This window comes from Mercurialis annua, linkage group LG1-X (assembly GCF_937616625.2).
Source record: "Mercurialis annua linkage group LG1-X, ddMerAnnu1.2, whole genome shotgun sequence".
NCBI lineage: Eukaryota > Viridiplantae > Streptophyta > Magnoliopsida > Malpighiales > Euphorbiaceae > Mercurialis > Mercurialis annua.
In genome coordinates, this window is record NC_065570.1 from 60,705,135 (window position 1) to 60,722,571 (window position 17,437).

At 28.0% G+C, this 17,437-nt stretch overlaps 1 protein-coding gene across 1 annotated transcript; it reads left to right on the plus strand.

The window, feature by feature from the left end:
* The first annotated feature begins 1,470 nt into the window (after positions 1-1,470).
* Positions 1,471-11,265, plus strand: LOC126680770 (carotenoid 9,10(9',10')-cleavage dioxygenase-like). Its single transcript, XM_050375954.1, has 13 exons — positions 1,471-1,590; positions 3,148-3,291; positions 3,383-3,485; positions 3,960-4,216; positions 6,464-6,643; positions 6,900-6,978; positions 8,074-8,155; positions 8,233-8,295; positions 8,390-8,528; positions 9,055-9,376; positions 9,986-10,041; positions 10,141-10,272; positions 10,981-11,265. Exons 1-13 carry the CDS (start codon positions 1,501-1,503, stop codon positions 11,104-11,106), a joined length of 1,773 nt encoding a protein of 590 aa, XP_050231911.1. The 5' UTR covers positions 1,471-1,500; the 3' UTR covers positions 11,107-11,265.
* Positions 11,266-17,437: the final 6,172 nt, after the last annotated feature.

A 17,437-nucleotide genomic window follows, 5' to 3' on the forward strand; every position in this document is an offset into this window, starting at 1 on the left:
TGTTCTGGTCCAATGAGGTTTTTGCACAGTCCAGGTTCAGATATGGTGCCCCAACAATAAAGTATATTCAATGATCTAGTTAGCCCTGGGGGTGTAAACAAACCGAGGTGTTTGTGAACAGCCCGGTGTTCAGCTTGATAAGAGCTCGGTTCGTGTTCGTTAGTAATTTAGACGAACCGAGTTCGAACTTGATTTTATGTTCGCTAATATAAACGAACCGAACATTCATGAACATAGTGGTGTTCGGCTCGTTTAGGTTCACGAACAACATGATTAGTGATTCGTGAACAAACTCGTGAACGAGCTCGTAAGAGTTCGTGAACAATCTCATTTAGAGACTCGATTAGGTGTTCGCGAACTCATATATAAATATATGATTCTAAAATTACATAAGTTTAACAAAACTACAATTTTGATCTAATATATCAAAACTACGTAGTTTTGATATAAGAAACCTAACGTAATTTTATGCTCACGAATTTTATATGTTTTATATTTTAAACGAACGGGCTCGTGAACGCGCTCATTTGGTACTTATCGAGCTTGTTCGCGAGTTCGTTCGCTTAGCAGTTAAACGAACGAACATGAACTGAACACAAGCCGAACATGAACAGTATGAAATCTAAACGAACCAAACATGAACGCCCGTTCAAATCTCGAACGAACATGAAATGAACATGAACACCCCATTCAAAACTCGTACAAAGATGAACTGAACATGAACACCTTATTCGCTAAACGAACTGAACATGAACACTCCAGAACTCGGCTCGACTCAGTTCATTTACACCTCTAGTTAGACTTAGGCCCCAGAAGTGAAATTCAATCTATAGTGTCTTTTTCCAAATAGTTGAATTTCTGTTTGACTTGAATGTATTATCAACAGGTATATGATATATAATCAGGAAATAATTTTCGAAAATACCTGCTTGTAATGGTTTGGATTGTAAGTCCCCTTTATAATTGTTGTGTTTGGATTGAAAAAAGAAATCTTATTTAATTAAATTTTTACTTAGAACTGACGGTTGTAGGGTGCATTGTATGATTTATTTTTGTCAGAATATATTTTCTAAATTATTGCCCAAAAATAAAGATTGCCAACTTTTTTTTATCCCTTGAATCAGCAACTTGCAATATGATCATACGAGTGCAACATTATCAGTTTCAAAGAAAAATGAGATTTTAAAAATTTATACATATATATTTTAATTTTTTATTTTCTGACATCTGATTGGCTGTGTCCAACTAAGTTTAGGTAAGAATCTCCGGTCCAACGGCACAGTATACTGGCGGCCGCGTTGTAGTTTGATTTCAGATTTGAGTCAAGTGCACTGTGAGTGTCTAATAATGAGAAGCAAGTGGCATATTTATAAATAATATAATATAATATTCAATATATGAATATATAATACTTTATCATGGATGTGAAAAATAATGCAATATAAATAAGATTGACATCTATAAATAGAAGGATATTTATGAGAGCAGAGTATAGAAACAATGGTGGCATTTGCATCATCAAAAATAGGCAATTATGCAATATCTTCTTCTTTACAGAGGCCTTCTGCAACTAAATTTTCTTCTTTCAAGGTATCGCTATCTCCTTTACTTCTTCAAATATCCATCATCTGCTTGCTTTATTTCTTTACATTTTAATTTGTCAATGCGTCAAAATTGAGTTCAACTCCACTATTTCATACTTTTTCGGAGCATTCTTTTTACGTACATGGTTTCTTTTTCTGATAATTGTGGAGAGAAAGCGCTACGAGAAGAAATAAAATTTGCCGATAAATGACTAGCAAAATTATTGTTATTTATTGGAAAAGTAAAAAAATTGATGCTAATTTTAATAATTTTAAAATTTTAGAGGGGGTCATTGACACTCTCATGCCTCTCCGTCGCTGTTAATGAAGGATCTTGTTAATGTTATTTATTGGAAAAGTAGAGAAATGTCATAAGTAGAGTTTTTTTTTTTTTTATAGTAGTTTTTGAATATAAGAATGTATATAATTATATACGATGTGTTTGAACAAGAACATGTACAAAATTAATCATACATTACTTAGTAAATTTAAAAATCAAATTATATAACTTCCTCGATACAATATTAAATTTTTCCAAACTTTCATAATAAAACATTTAATTTTAGACAATTCTTCCAAACTTTCACGAAGTAAGATCTTTTTATGTTTTAAAACAAATTGGGCCATACATAAAAAATTATTTTAAAAGTTTGACTTTAATTTTAGATAAATATATTTAGTTGGCTTTATTTAAAATTTATTTATCAAAATTAAGTTAAAATTGATGTTTTTAAAACTTTAGAATATAATTCCTCTAAAAAAAATTTAGAATATAATATAAATTGTTTAATATTGTATTTCTTAAAATTAGGTAAATATTGGATAAAGTCAAAGAGATTGAACATGAATACATTATTGTACTTTTAGGCATCTAATATCATTTATGGTTTTCATGGAGCTTTTTTCCTACCCAGTCTCTTTGACTTTATCTGTTTGCTCAAATTTGAGATGTATTTTGATATTCTCTGTTTATCCCGCATTAGACTAATTCAAATTAAATTAATTATTTAGTCTAATAAGATAAAATAGCTTCCTATGTAATGGAATTTTTAGTGATAATAATGAGTAATGCTATATAATTGAGCTTGTTATAGTGTTTGACGTGACAATCAAAAAGTAGATGGATTAAATTCTGTTTTTTCAAATAAACACTTTTAAAAAGGAATTAGACAAATGGAATGTTGACACGTAAAAAAAGTTATAGAAAGTGGGATAAAATGGTGGGTTATAAAATATTTCCCGATAATAATATACATCATTAATAATATAAAATTTGATTCGAATAATTTTAGTCTGTTATAATAAAAAATATAAAATATAAAAAAAACTTTCATTGTCTATGAATTGTATTAAATCTTATAAGTTATAATCAACCTTCAAAATAACATAAGTCAAGAAACATAACTTTTGTCTCTTAGTGCTGCATAGGATAACCAATTCTGATACCTTCTCATTTAATTAGAAGATAGCTAATTAGTTCATAAAATAGGCATCATCATATCTGATTAATTTCTTCATCGCTTACACATTTGCAAATTATGATAATATTATGTTTGATGCACAGCAACCAATATTGTTGAAAGATTTGCAACAACTAGCCGTTAGACTCGACATTTCGAAAGCAATCAAGAATGCTTCAGTGAAACTTGTGGATGCATTTGTTGATTTCATGTTCGAGTTTGTTGATCAGCCATTGCTTCCATCTCAGGTTCATACCGCTAAATCAAGTTCATATAATCAATGAATTTATAAGACTTTTTTTCTTGCTTAAGTACTAAATATACAGCAAATATTTGCAGAGTAATTTTGGTCCAATAGATGAACTGAAAGAAGCTGTAAATGTGAGCAATATAGAAGGACAAATTCCTGATGATTTTCCAGAGGGTGTTTACATTAGAAACGGTCAGTTTGTCACCGTCCCTGACTTTGTAGGGTATCCGATCACTAAACTCCCTAAATTTCATTTTCAATTACAAAACTCCTTAAATTTCGATTTCAAAATCATGAAAGTCTTTTTGCCCAAAAAATGACTAAAATGCCCCTAAATATGTGTAATTAAAAAAAATCTAATTCGGTCCAACCCAACAAAACCAAAAACTAATATGTTTTTCGGTTAAAAATTCCAATCAAAATTTTATTTTACATTTAATTTGACAGTAAAATTTTAATTCGTTTTAAAGTGATACCAAAAGTCTAAATTTTATTTCAAAGTAAAGTTGTTTGAAGTTTTCAAATTGAATGTAACAATATATTTGAAGAATATTATTATATATCGACTGATGTGGCGGCATATTTTAATTAGTTTCTTTTCTACAGAACTAATCATATTTTCTCAAAAAACAGAGGACTATTCATGAAAGTAAACAATTATTGCAGGACCAAATCCGCTATTTGGAGGTCTGAAATCAACAGCTTCTATATTTGGGAAAACCGGTCATATCTGGATAGAAGGAGAAGGAATGCTGCATGCCATTTATTTTAATATTAAAGAAAGCAAATGGAGCATCGTCTATGATAACAGACACGTCGAGTCAGAAACGTATTTGCTAGAAAAGAAAAGAAACAAGCCTTCTTTTCTTCCGGCTATCGACGGCGACTCGCCGGCCATTTTATTGGCATGCTTGCTCAATCAGGTAGCCAATGCGAACTTAGAATTTGGGGTTAAACTTAAAAGGCCTAAACACTTAAAAACCCTGACGTTGAAAGTTGTCAATTTTATCCTCTTTTAAATTTTATGTTCTCAATTGTACACCAATTTAGCAATTTTTGACAATTTTTTCATTTGAAGGATGAAATCATTCGCATAACTAAATCTAAAGATTAAATTATATTTTTTTCTATTTGCAAAAGTACAAAAACATCCTTCATCTTTAAAAACTAATAAAAAACCATAATTAAAATAAAACTAATTAAAATTATTTATTAATTTTATAAATAAACAAAAAACTGACATGAGAACTTCCAAATCCGAGTCCACCACCATTTTTTTCGAACCGCCTCCGATCACCCTCGAAAAAAAATTTCGTCCTCCATGGAAGGAGAACGAGCAAGCTTTGGTCGTCCTCCTTTCATGGCGGACTGCTCGTCCCCCATGGAAGGAGGACGAACATATTTACTCGCCCTCCTTCCATGTAGGACGAGCAGGTTTCGTCTTTCATGAAAGGAGGAGGACCTGGTTCTCTCGTTCCTCCATGGAAGGAGGTCCTCCTTCCATGGAGGAAGGAGACAAGGCCAGATCTGGCCAAACCCGATCTAGTTCCTCTTCTCTATTGGGAAGTCGAACCTATCTGGGCCAGTTTTCTAGCGGTTGCGAAGTCGGAATCAGACCGTTGTGAGATTATCGGAATAATATTGGCGAATTTTTAATTTAAAAAATTAATTATGCATATAATAAATTTATTTAGATTTAATTAAACTAATTAAAAATATATAGAGAATTTTGTGAGAAAGAGGGATTTTTTGTATTAGAATATGTCTTAAATATGAAGAATTTATTTTGAATGTTATTCAAGAAAAAAAAGGCCAATTTGATGCTTCAGGGTACAATTGAAAACGGAAAATTTAAAAGTGGGTAAAATTGACAATTTTTCAACGTCAAGATAGAATTGGAAAAAAGTTTAAAAGTCAGGGGTTTTTGAGTGATTAGACCAACTTAAAACTATACTTGATAGCTAAAATATATCTCTAACTTTTTTATTTAGTTTTTGTCTATGACACAAACTTCTAAAAACGTTAATTTTGACTTAATTTCGTTAAATATATTGCTATCTTAGCCAAATAAGCATATTTGTAAAAAAAAAAGTTTTTTCAATTTTTTTATTTATGATCAGGCCTAAAGTTTTTTAATTTGAAATATATTTATTAAAATTAGACTACAATTATCAAAATTAAAAGATTCATAAATATAAAATTTGAAAATATTTGATATTTTTAAAAAATTAAATAGTTGACTATAATTGAACATAATTATCGGAATTAGATCAAAATTGATGTTTTAAAAGGTCGAATCATAAATAAAAAAATATTAAATATTAAATATTTTCAAGTGATTCAGCCATAAAACTATTAGTGGTGTGCCAAATTTTTATTTTGCATTTAAATTTGGTATAAAAAATTTCAACTCATACCAAAATAGTACCAAAAGTTGATATTTTATTCCGTAAAATTTACCTCATCACTTTCTATCACTTTCTATCTAACACGGTGATTCGTTGAAAGTATTCTTAATTGTCATTTGGCATGACATTAATATATTCTAAAATATACCATATAAACTAAATTTGATCTGAAAAATTTAAATAAATTTTGACTTGTAACAGAAATTAAAATTTAAATACTATTTTCATACAATTTGAAACTTTGATACTAAATTAAAATGTAGAAAAAAATGTTTCGTAGTCCATAGGTTTTAGAATGGCCTAATTATTTAAAAACCCCCCACCTTGTAATATTTTTTCGTTTATACCCTCACGTAGGAAAAAGTTCATTTGTACTCTTTTTTTGATTTTTCGTTTTCATCTCTACTCTAAAGAGCTAATTTGACCTCTTTTTATTTGAAAAAATATTCAAAATGATGCTTTATATTTAGTTTATATTTTAATTAAACATTAATATTATTAGTCATTTATAATGTTTTCATCCTTTAATTAATTTAATTGTCAAAAATTTAAATTTTAGGGTAGAGATGAAAATGAAAAATCAAAAAAAGGGTACAAATGAACTTTTTTCTACGTGAGGGTATAAACGAAAAAATGTTAAAAAGTGAAGGTTTTTTAAGTAATTAGGCCTTTTAGAATCAATAACATGCTTAAAGCCAACATATATCCATAGTCTTTGTGTGATATTATTTGATAGTAATGTTGTGTTTGAACAAATTTCAGTTGAGATTTGGGAAAGTGAACAAGTATCTGAGCAACACCAATGTGTTTGAGCATTCTGGAAAGTTCTACTCTATTTCTGAAAACCACATTCCACAAGAGATTGACATTTTTACCCTTCAAACTTTAGGCAATTGGGATGTCAATGGAGCTTGGAGTAGGCCCTTTTCAAGCCACCCAAAGGTTCTTCACCATAACACAAAACAAATATTCATAATAAAAGTATTATTTATCCAACGATTAATTATTATTACTCACATGAATTTATATTCGAACCATTATTTTCCGTGTAAGAAAATAGTGATTTTTTTTTTAAATTAAAGGAGTAAACATTAGTTCAGGTTTAAATTCATGGGATTAATAATAATTAACACTTTAACTAATTGTTTATTATCAGTGATTGTTTCCTCTACTAATTAATATGAGTTTCCTGCTACAGAAAGCTCCAGGAAGTGGGGAGCTAGTTACAGTCGGAGTCGATGCAATAAAACCTTTCGTAGAATTAGGAGTAATTTCTGGTATTATTTGCTGCTTCTTAAATTATTTAATGAAGTTTTTTAGCAATATAACTTTCACTTACTATAGTTCGGTTCGGCTGTTAAAATGTCAAAACATATCAATTTTTGAGAAAATAAACCAAATTAAAGAATAATATTCAGTTCAGTTTTCAGTTTTACAGAAATACAAATTTCCTTTTCAAATACTAAATACAAAAATATAATTAAAATTAAATTTTTGAATAAAATCTAGATCAGATTATAATGTATTATACATTTTAGCATTTGAACGCATAAAAATAATAAGACTGTTTTTTTTTGGCTTAATTCTTAAAAAAAACCCTCACTTTGCATTTTTCTTTCGTTTATACCATGACCTTGTAAAAATACCATTTGTACCCAATTTTGAGTTTTTATGTTTCATCTCTATCTAAAAGCATAAAATTGTATTCTTTTCATTTAAAAAAGAGTCTAAAACAATTCTTCATTTTTAACTTATATACTAATTAGATATTTATGCTATTAATAGTATAAAAATACCATCTTTTTCAAAAAATTAAAAATAATAATAATTTTTTTAAATTTTTTTTAAAAAATATTTCCGAATTTTTTTTAATTTTTTTTAATTTTTTTAAAAAATATTTCCGACAAAAAAATTAAAAATAATAATACATTTTTTTTATTTTTTTTATTTTATACAATTAAAAAAATTAATTAATTATTTGGATATATTTGATTATTTTTTAAGTTTAAGGATTTATTTGTATTTTTAAAAATAGAAAAAAGTATGTTTTAAACTCTTTTTCAAATGAAAAGAGTACAATTTAATGCTTTTGGGTAGAGATGAAACATAAAAACCCATAATTGGGTACAAATGGTGTTTTTACAAGATCAGGGTATAAACGAAGAAAAAATGCAAGGTGTGTTTTTTTTTAAGGAATTAAGCCTTTTTTTTTAAAAGACCTAATAGCGCTAAAAAGTTAATTTTTTCTTTTTCAAATTTGGAATAAATTTAACTTTTATGTTATAATTATATCCATTTTATTTCAATTGATTTAATTGTGTGAAATTTTTACCTTAGTATGGTACCTATTGAATGGACTTTGACATTTTCAGCTGATGGAAAAAGATTAGTACATAAAACAGACCTGAAATTCAAGAGATGCACTCTTTGTCATGATTTTGGGGTTACAGAAAAGTAAGTATGCAACAGTCTAAATTAGGGTATGAATTAGTAGTAATAGCCATCTAAATACATTTATCATAATATTGCAGCTACAATGTGCTGCTAGATTTTCCTCTAACAATTGACATTCAAAGACTCATTAGAGGCGGCCCGTAAGTACATTTAATTTTCGACTTGGATCCATTAATTTAGTTAGTTAGTTTGTTTTAAATTTTTAATTAATGAATGTGTTCCACATATATGTAGATTGGTGAAGTTTGATAAGGAGGAATACGCAAGAATTGGGGTTATGCCTCGATATGGTAATGCAGACTCTATATGCTGGTTTGATGTGGATCCTTGTTGCACATTTCACATTCTCAATTGTTTTGAACAAGGTGATGAGGTAATTAATAACTGTGCAACCCCCAGGTTAACAAAAATTAACTCAACTCGCTTTGATTTTATGAACTCATATCGGTTTGATGTAAAGAGAAAATAGAAATGTTAAATCAGCCCTGTTTTTTTTTTTTTAATGTTTAATGGTGCAGAAACATTCAAATTTTATAGCCTTCTTACCCGTCAAATCTAAACTTTTAATTTCGATAATTTTATAATGATTTAAAAAATTGATAAGTTTTTTAGTCAATTTCGGTAATTTGAGGTGTGTTTTAACAATGAAATATAAAATTTGTACTTTTTTGAATTTCTATTTTATTTTATAGTTTCACATATATATAGTTTCTAAATATTATTCATTTAATGCACAAAATCACACGTTAATTATGTAATTTCTGAAATAGAGCTGATGGCCACCTTTGAGATTAGATTAAAATTAGCGAAATTATAATTAGATTTGTAAAAATTAAAAAATTGGATATCCATTATGCCTTTGAATGATTGAAAGTGGGTTAAAAATGGTGTATGAACAGGTAATAGTAAGGGGGTTCAGGTCACTTGAATCAATATTATCATCATCAAAATCTGATATTGACATGGAAAAATGTGAGTGGGTTGCAGGAAGATTGAGAAATATGAAGGAAGCAGTTGATAAAATCCTGGGCGAATATGAGTCGTTGACGTGTCGCTGCTACGAGTGGAGATTAAATATGAAAACTGGAAATGTGGAGGAGAGGAATCTTACAGGAACTCAATTTTCTATGGAGTTTCCCATGATTAATGCACATTATCTTGGTCTTCCAAATTATTATGGCTACACCCAAGTTGTCCATGTCGCTGCAAGCTCTGCCTCAGGTTTTTTTATATTTAGGCTAAATTCAATTTGACTATCTATTTTATTTTTATTTTTATTTTTTCTAACACTTAACACATTACATTAATGCATTACCCACTTAATTGTTTCAACACTACCTACAAATCCTACCTCCTTTTACCCTTACTTTACTACAAATTCTACCTCTTTTTTGTTTTTATTTTTATTTTAAATTTTAAACATTTACTGACAACGGCCTGATCTAAATTTTAAATAGTTAAATCAATTTTATCATTTAAAATTCCTATATTTTGAATAACTCACTTGTTTCTGTCATTTAATCATGCTTTTAAAACTAATTATGTGCTTAATTATTTGATAAAAATTAGGAATAACTACTATCACTCATGAATTTAGATTAAAATCATAATTTTATCTGTAATTAAAATTTTAATGTTTGTTCTGATTTTTTAGTTTTATGTACCTAAAATTACAAGGAGATTTCAATTATCTAATTCTAAAAGTTAGTGAGAAGTAGCAAAATTTTAAATTCAGGGAAAAACATAAATTTTGACCTAACTACATAGGGGAGACTAATTATCCTATTGAATTAAAAAAAAAAAAAACTGAATTTTATGTGTATGTTTCAGGGATGCCCAAATTTGGAGCACTGGCCAAGCTACATTTTGAAGGGCCAAACACAGAGGTAAATGAAGTGTTTATATCATTAATTTTTCAAATTCTACTAACTCAGAAAATTAATTATTTATTCGAAATTAATTGAAAAAAATTGAATTATGCGAAGGTGGAATACCATAAATTTGAGGAGAAGACATTTTGTACAGGAGCAACCTTCATTTGTAAGGAAGGAAACGTAGAAGAAGACGATGGTTGGATTATCACCTTTGTTCATCATGAAGATACTCATACATCTCAAGTAATGGTAGCTTCAAAGTAACTACTAATATTAATAGAGAAATATTTAGGTTTAAATATAAATAAAATTATCGTCTTTTACTATTTGTAATACGAGTTTTTAATTTTTCTAATTTGAATAAGTCAACGATTTAAATCAATCAGTGATGTGGACATAATAAAAAAATACAAGGTGTCGGAAGATGGGGTTTGACGTTCGATACCATATTTTTATTTTTGCAATTCAAAATATAATTTTTGTTTTCTATATTAATTACCGATTAAAAATTTGATCAATCAATATTGGAACGCCGGAACTCAAAAATGAAAAGCATGAAAAGATAAATTACGGAATCCGTGTCAACACTAGTTCATTAGATTTTTAATTCGTAATTTGAATTTTGAAAAATTAAGATTTGTACTTTAAATTGATGAAAGTAAAATTTACATTAAAACTATAAAATATTGACAAAATATGAATTTCGTATAAGGTGGGCACGAGTGTACTAAAAATTTATAAAGTGGATAACAGTAACAAAATATTAATTTTAAGGTGGTCAAACTATGAATTTTAGGACGATAAAATTATATTATTCAATTCTATACTAATATTTTTAAAAGATTCAAAATTATAAGGTGGGTAACCACCCACCATACGCTCTTCATAGCTCCGTTACAGTTTATGAACAATATATTTATGTATAAATGAACGTATGAGTTTGTTTCGCAGGTTTATATAATTGATGCGAAGAATTTCAGTGACAAGCCGGTGGCCAAAATTACACTCCCCTGCAGAGTACCGTATGGTTTTCATGGAGCTTTCATGCCTATGCCCATCTCTTTGACTTCATTTTAGCTTAGTTAACTAGCCTCGCATCACATATCAATATTCACAAATTTACATCATTTATTATAAAATGGATAGTATAAATTAATATAATTAAAATCGAACTTTTTTTATCTAATCATTTCATTATATAATTCATTTTATAATAAATAGTGTAAATTCATTAAACGTGACTTTTTTAAGTTCTAAGTGAATAACTCAAGTTAATAACAATTTTTTTTTCTTTCTTAAAGTGTGATTCATGATTTTAGTAGTTATTATTTTAGTACAGACAAAAGATGTACAAGAATACGAGATCATACCAAATATGTTCATGGATTGAGTTTGAACAGGCTCGAGCCGTATTTAAGTTTTTTTGGACTTGGACTTGAATTTTAAAAATATATATATTTATCTAAACTAAAAAAGATATTATATTTCCTACCTCAATATAAAAAATTTAAAGGAAATACATCACATTTCTATTATATATATGTTTTTAATCTTTGTGTTTAGAAAGTAATGATTTTACTCTCATTGTATAAGACACCTATATCTTAGGAATCAGATCCATTCTGATACCTTTCTCTCTTTAAACAGAGCCGTCTTCAAACTCGCAATTTAATTTTTGCTATCAATACGATTTTATGTTAATTTCATCTTGCAATTAAGTATAAATGATTATCCAGTTCCAGATCTAAACAATTACAACAATAAAAAACGATCTACAAAAAATGATTTTATCATAATTCTTTAATGCAAAATTATTTTACGCACTTTATCATAATTTTGTTATAATATTATCAATAATTTTATCATGATGTTATTATAACTTTTGCATAATTTTATCATAATTTTTGGGGACAATGTTAAATAAATTTATAAATTATATTTGTTTTCTCAATTTAGTCACAAACTTTAAAATGTATAGTGTGTATGCAGAAAGTTGTATTTTTTTCTCAATTCGATCCACGAGATCATAATATGTTGACGTGGCAGTTAAAAATGACTTCCACTTCAGAAAAATCACATCAATTAATGAGTATCACATCAGCATATTATGACTTTATATATCGAATTAGAAGAAAAAAAATGCAACTTACTGCATATATTAAATTTTATAGGTCACCAGATTTTTTTCAAATTACAGAAAGATACACTAAACAAACTTTTATTATAAAATGGTCACTGAATTATACCTTTTGTTATATATAAAATGTATCATTTTCACATCAAAACGCAACATTTTTACTTAAGTGGCAAGCCGAAATTACGAAAGGAATATAGTTTCAGTGATCTTTTTTTAAAAAAAGTATAGCCCAATGACTTTTTTATAATTCACAAAAAATAGTGTTCTTTTTGTACTAAAAGATATAATTTTGTAAGAAAACTTTGTTTAGTAATTTTGCTATAATTTAAAAAATAACCTTAAAATTTACAGTTTAATATTCCACTTTACACTCAGTGGTGGAGCCACATAGGCCACAAGAGGGGCAATTGCCCCTCTTAATTAGAAAAAAAAATCCAGCTATTCCATCCGGTCCATTATATTTGTCGCATTTGAGAAATTTTTTGGTTTATAATATATGTCACTTTAAAATATCAATAGAGCATTAAATGTTATTTTTTCATGTTTGCCCACTATTAATTTATTAAAAAATTACAATAAACAAATAAAAATGATAGTCATCAATCAATATAAATAAGTTTTAATGTCGGGTTAACTTAGTAAAATTATTTATAAATTAAGATATATTAATTATTTTCTTCGTTCTTGTGTTAAAGACAAATGCGATAAATGGACCAAGAGAGTATAGTTCTTTTTAAAATTTTAGATATTACATAGAAAAACATTACACTTTGCCCTCTTTAATTTTATATATTATATAAAAAAATATTCTATTTTGTCTCCTTTAATTTAAATTTCTGGCTACAACCCTATTTACTCTCCGATATTAACTCGAGAATTGAAAAACAACCGATGTAACTCTCTTAATTTGTATCAAATTAATGGCACATTCACCATAGCAGCTTTAGTAGCAGTATTGATTACAGCTCCACCAGCAAAATGAAGCTTTAGAAAAATCCACATATGATGCACTCAATTCCCAAACTATCATTCAAATGAATTCTTTGCCATAACCACTGAGGAATTTTTTCAAACAGTTAATGTGTGCAGCTGAAAAATCCAATTGTCTTCATGAATGGAACAACCAATCCATTTGAATCGTAACATTTAATTCAATCTGAATAATATCACAATCAAACAACATAACATACGAAGAACCGAGAGCGACATATCATGAACAAAGGGATAAGAAACTGAGACACAAAGATATTTAGGAACCAAAAATTGATTTTGTGAGAAATGAAAGAAAATCAAAGAATCGGAAATAGGAGAATTAATCTCAATCGATGAGAACTGAATCTACTCAACAAACAATTATCTACGATAGAAAAGAACTGAATTTTGACATTGAAAACCTGAGATTAAACTTGAAATTACCGATAACAATGATTAGAAATCTGAAAACGAATGAAATCAATGATGAAAATCAAATATGAATTGAAATCAACAAAGATGAATTGAACAAATCAGAGATTGATCGAAAGATAAATTTGATAGAATAGGAACCTGAAATCAAAATTGAAATCGTTGATAGCAACGATTCAACAATGAAGTTGAATTTTTAGCACCAATAGCGATGAACTGAAAAGAAACTTGAAATTGAAACTCGAGACAGTGATAGCAATGCTCATAAACTGAAATTCAATCTGTATCGCTGGGGTTGGACATCCAGATCAATACAACGGAGAATATACTGAAATCAAAATCACGGAACTGCTGGGACTGTACATCCAGATCAGTTAATCGAAAACTGAAATCGCTGCGGCAACACCGGTGGCAATGCCATGTCCCGGCCTCGGATCCTCTCTGATCCCATATCAGAAAACAAACACAGAGCAACTATATTGATTGAAGTTTTAGGATTACAAAAACTTGAATTAAGATGAAATCTAATCTATATTTATACATAAAAATAAATAATCGTTTTACACAAGAAAAAGATATCCTAAATGAGATGTTCCTAGTTGTTAATGAGCTGGATTCCAGTTGTCATCTAGTTGTATCCAGCTGGCTATTACATATCAGCAACATGATAAGTTTTGTGCAGCAGATATATTCTTTATTACTTTAAGCAGCGTTTTGAGTATATGAATGTATGCCTTATAGTTTTTTGAATATGAAAGTGATTCTTATTTAGCAGGGTTTGACCCTAAATAAAAGTGTAGTTCCTTATTCGGATGAAAGTCCTATTCAATAATATTTTTCTAAATAGGCTTCCCTTTTTAAGTTGGAGTTTATCTTTTTAAATTGAAATTTTTATCAAAATAGAAAAAAAATTCGTGAATCTGGTCATTTGGCCAAATTCCTAAATCAACGCATTTTATCCGAATCTTTAGGGAATTCGGCTTTATTTTTGTGGTTTGAAGTACTATTCCAGTTAAGGCGAATTCCATGGATTCAGTTGTTAGTTTTATCTGACTTAACCCTTTAGACGAGAATCTGATATCGTCTGTACAGCTCGACTTCATAATACTTATAACAGAATTGGGTATCTATCATATATATTAAAGGCCAAATGTTATAAAAAGGTCAAAAGTTTCACAAAAGTTTCAAAAAAGTCCTAACTTTTCAATTTTGTCGATCTTGGCCAAAAATTAATTATTTGGTTTCACAAAAGTCCTGACCTTTCAATTTTGTCAATTTTGGCCAAAAATGGATTATTTAGTTTCACAAAAGTCATGACATTTCAATATTTGGCATGCTACATAGTCGTCACATAGGCGCCACATAGGCAAATTGCAATCAAATTGAGAGTTGGCTACAACTGAAACCAAATAATTTGTTTTTGGCCAAAATCGACAAAATTGAAAATTCAGGACTTTTGTGAAACTTTTATAAAAGGTTTGGCCTTTTTACGAGATTTGGCCTATATTAAATGAGATAATTGGACAATATAATGGTTGGTGCAGTAACGACCGCGGTGCTGTACCATTATAATATTGCTTTGTTCAATTCCAAACAGAAAACCATCTTTATACTCTTTCTTTCAACTGCAAAAACCCAAATAATAAGATCAAATAACAGTATTGCTATATAATCCTTCTTTTTATCTATCAACACACCCACTTTTTTAATCTATTGTCTACCAATCATAATGAAGATTACACTATGAATTGATCTCTAATTTCCGGTTGAACCGGCCGATACAATTTTAAAAACAATAATTCATATATTATCTTGGCTATGTGTCTTATCAGTTGTTTGCTTCCAATTACGCCCTCCATTATCTACTTTATAAAAAAACTATCGCAATTAATCTTTTTTTTTTAGAAAATCGCAATTAATCTTTAAACTTAATTTTTCTACATTATCCCGATTTGAAATAAATAATAAACTAGTATTTATTGATATCTATAAGTAAATTGGAAGTAAAAACTACATTAAATAAGAACATAGTAAGAAAAATTAAGAAAATTTTATATTACCAATTGAGTCTTCTTAAACTGTGCGATAACAAAGAAATAGACAACTCTATTGAAATGGGGGAGTATTTACTTTTTATTATAAACTAGGAAACAATATTTTTTGTAACTATGTCTTTGACTATTTTATTAAATATATTTTTTAAAAATAATTTGAATATTTTTTATCAGTTAAATTTATAAAATTATGATAAATATATTTAGTTTCTATTTAAAGATATTTCGAGCATAATTTTTTTTATTTTGAATCCATATAACCATCTTTTAAATAAAATAAAAGAGTAATGGTATAAAATAATTATTTATAAAATTAAAAAAATTAAATATAAATAGAATTTAAATTTGAATAGAATTTTCACATTTCATAAAATTCACAGCTCATATTCAACTTTTTTTTTAAGAATATATACAATTATGTAATCAAATTATAAATAGAAAAAATTATTTTGGCCCGTAAAAAATGAAGAGTTAATTCCATATAAAATCATCTTTGCACGTTTTGCATTTTAATCACTTCTTTTAAAAAGTGTCAAATAAAATTCCACCTTTCATTTTTTTGCAAATCTATCACCGACGAGAAAATCCAGTGTATTTTTCCTCACAAATAAATATTATAATCTGGCTATAATGACCTAATTAACACTCCATCTTACTATTTTTTTATTGATTTCGGTTGTTGAGTCTATAAAGATATATTGAATTTTCACATTTATGATAGATTTGAAAAAAAATAAAAGGTGGTGATTTTATTTGCCAGTTTTTAAAGGACGTGATTAAAATTAAACAACGTATAAAAATGGTGATTTTATATGAAATTGATCAAAAACTAAATGGACCAAAGAAACACTAAATTTTAGTTGAGCAGATATGAAGTATGAATTGACCTAACATTATACTCTTTTTACTATTTAAATAAATAATAAAAGCATCTTGATCAATGCTATATTCAAAAGATGTTCATAACTAATTAAACATAGAACAACTTGTCCAGTCATTGTCTATACTTCTATCAAAAATCATCCTTCCGGTCGAATTAGACACTAAAATAAGTAGACAGCACAGCAGTCATGATTGTCCCTCTATGTTTTAATACATGCATCACATATGCAACTTTGCATATAATAATAATATGTAGTATTATAGACTTAGAGGTTTTCTGAAAGGAATATTCTTAATTTGCAACATTCCAAATTTCAGTAATAGGTATTACTTAGAGGTTTTCTAAAAAGAATATTCTTAATTTTCATAAGGCTGTCTAGACTTCTGATAAATCCAAAATAGAAGTTAAAACACCAACCTCATTCTTAAAAAAGAACTGCATAATTTTGTATTCAATTCAATTTATATGTACATTAGTGTCGCTTATCATGAAAGTTATGACAAATCTCTAGCAACTCTCTTAAAACAACCCTTTCAGATTCTAGCAAGTTCTTTTTATCTTTGTTTATTTAGGATGGCGAAAAATCACCCCGATCCTCTCAGTTTCAAGATTTTTGATGATTTTTTAGTTTTGAATAATTTCTTTTGGCCAATATTAGTTTATATCTAGAATTTTTTATAGTATATTTTCTTAATTGATTAAATATAATCTAATCTAATTTAAAAATAATTTATTCTTCATCCTCAAAGGTGAAGATGTCGAGTTTTACTTTTCAAACAAGTTTGATTTCTACAACAATCAAAATTGTCATCTTGCGATGATTTCTACGAATATAAATGTGTTTCATATTTATTTTGATGGCTTTAAGATTAAAGATAATAAATATAACGTAAGAACAAAAACTGAAGACTGTAATAATGAAGCTGCTAG

Bases quoted from the DNA above. Each gene is read 5' to 3' on its own strand.
- LOC126680770 (XM_050375954.1), top strand. From the start codon at position 1,501: ATGGTGGCATTTGCATCATCAAAAATAGGCAATTATGCAATATCTTCT. The intron at 1,591-3,147 runs GTATCGCTATCT...TTTGATGCACAG, and splicing joins CTAAATTTTCTTCTTTCAAG to CAACCAATATTGTTGAAAGA. The intron at 8,529-9,054 runs GTAATTAATAAC...GTGTATGAACAG, and splicing joins GTTTTGAACAAGGTGATGAG to GTAATAGTAAGGGGGTTCAG.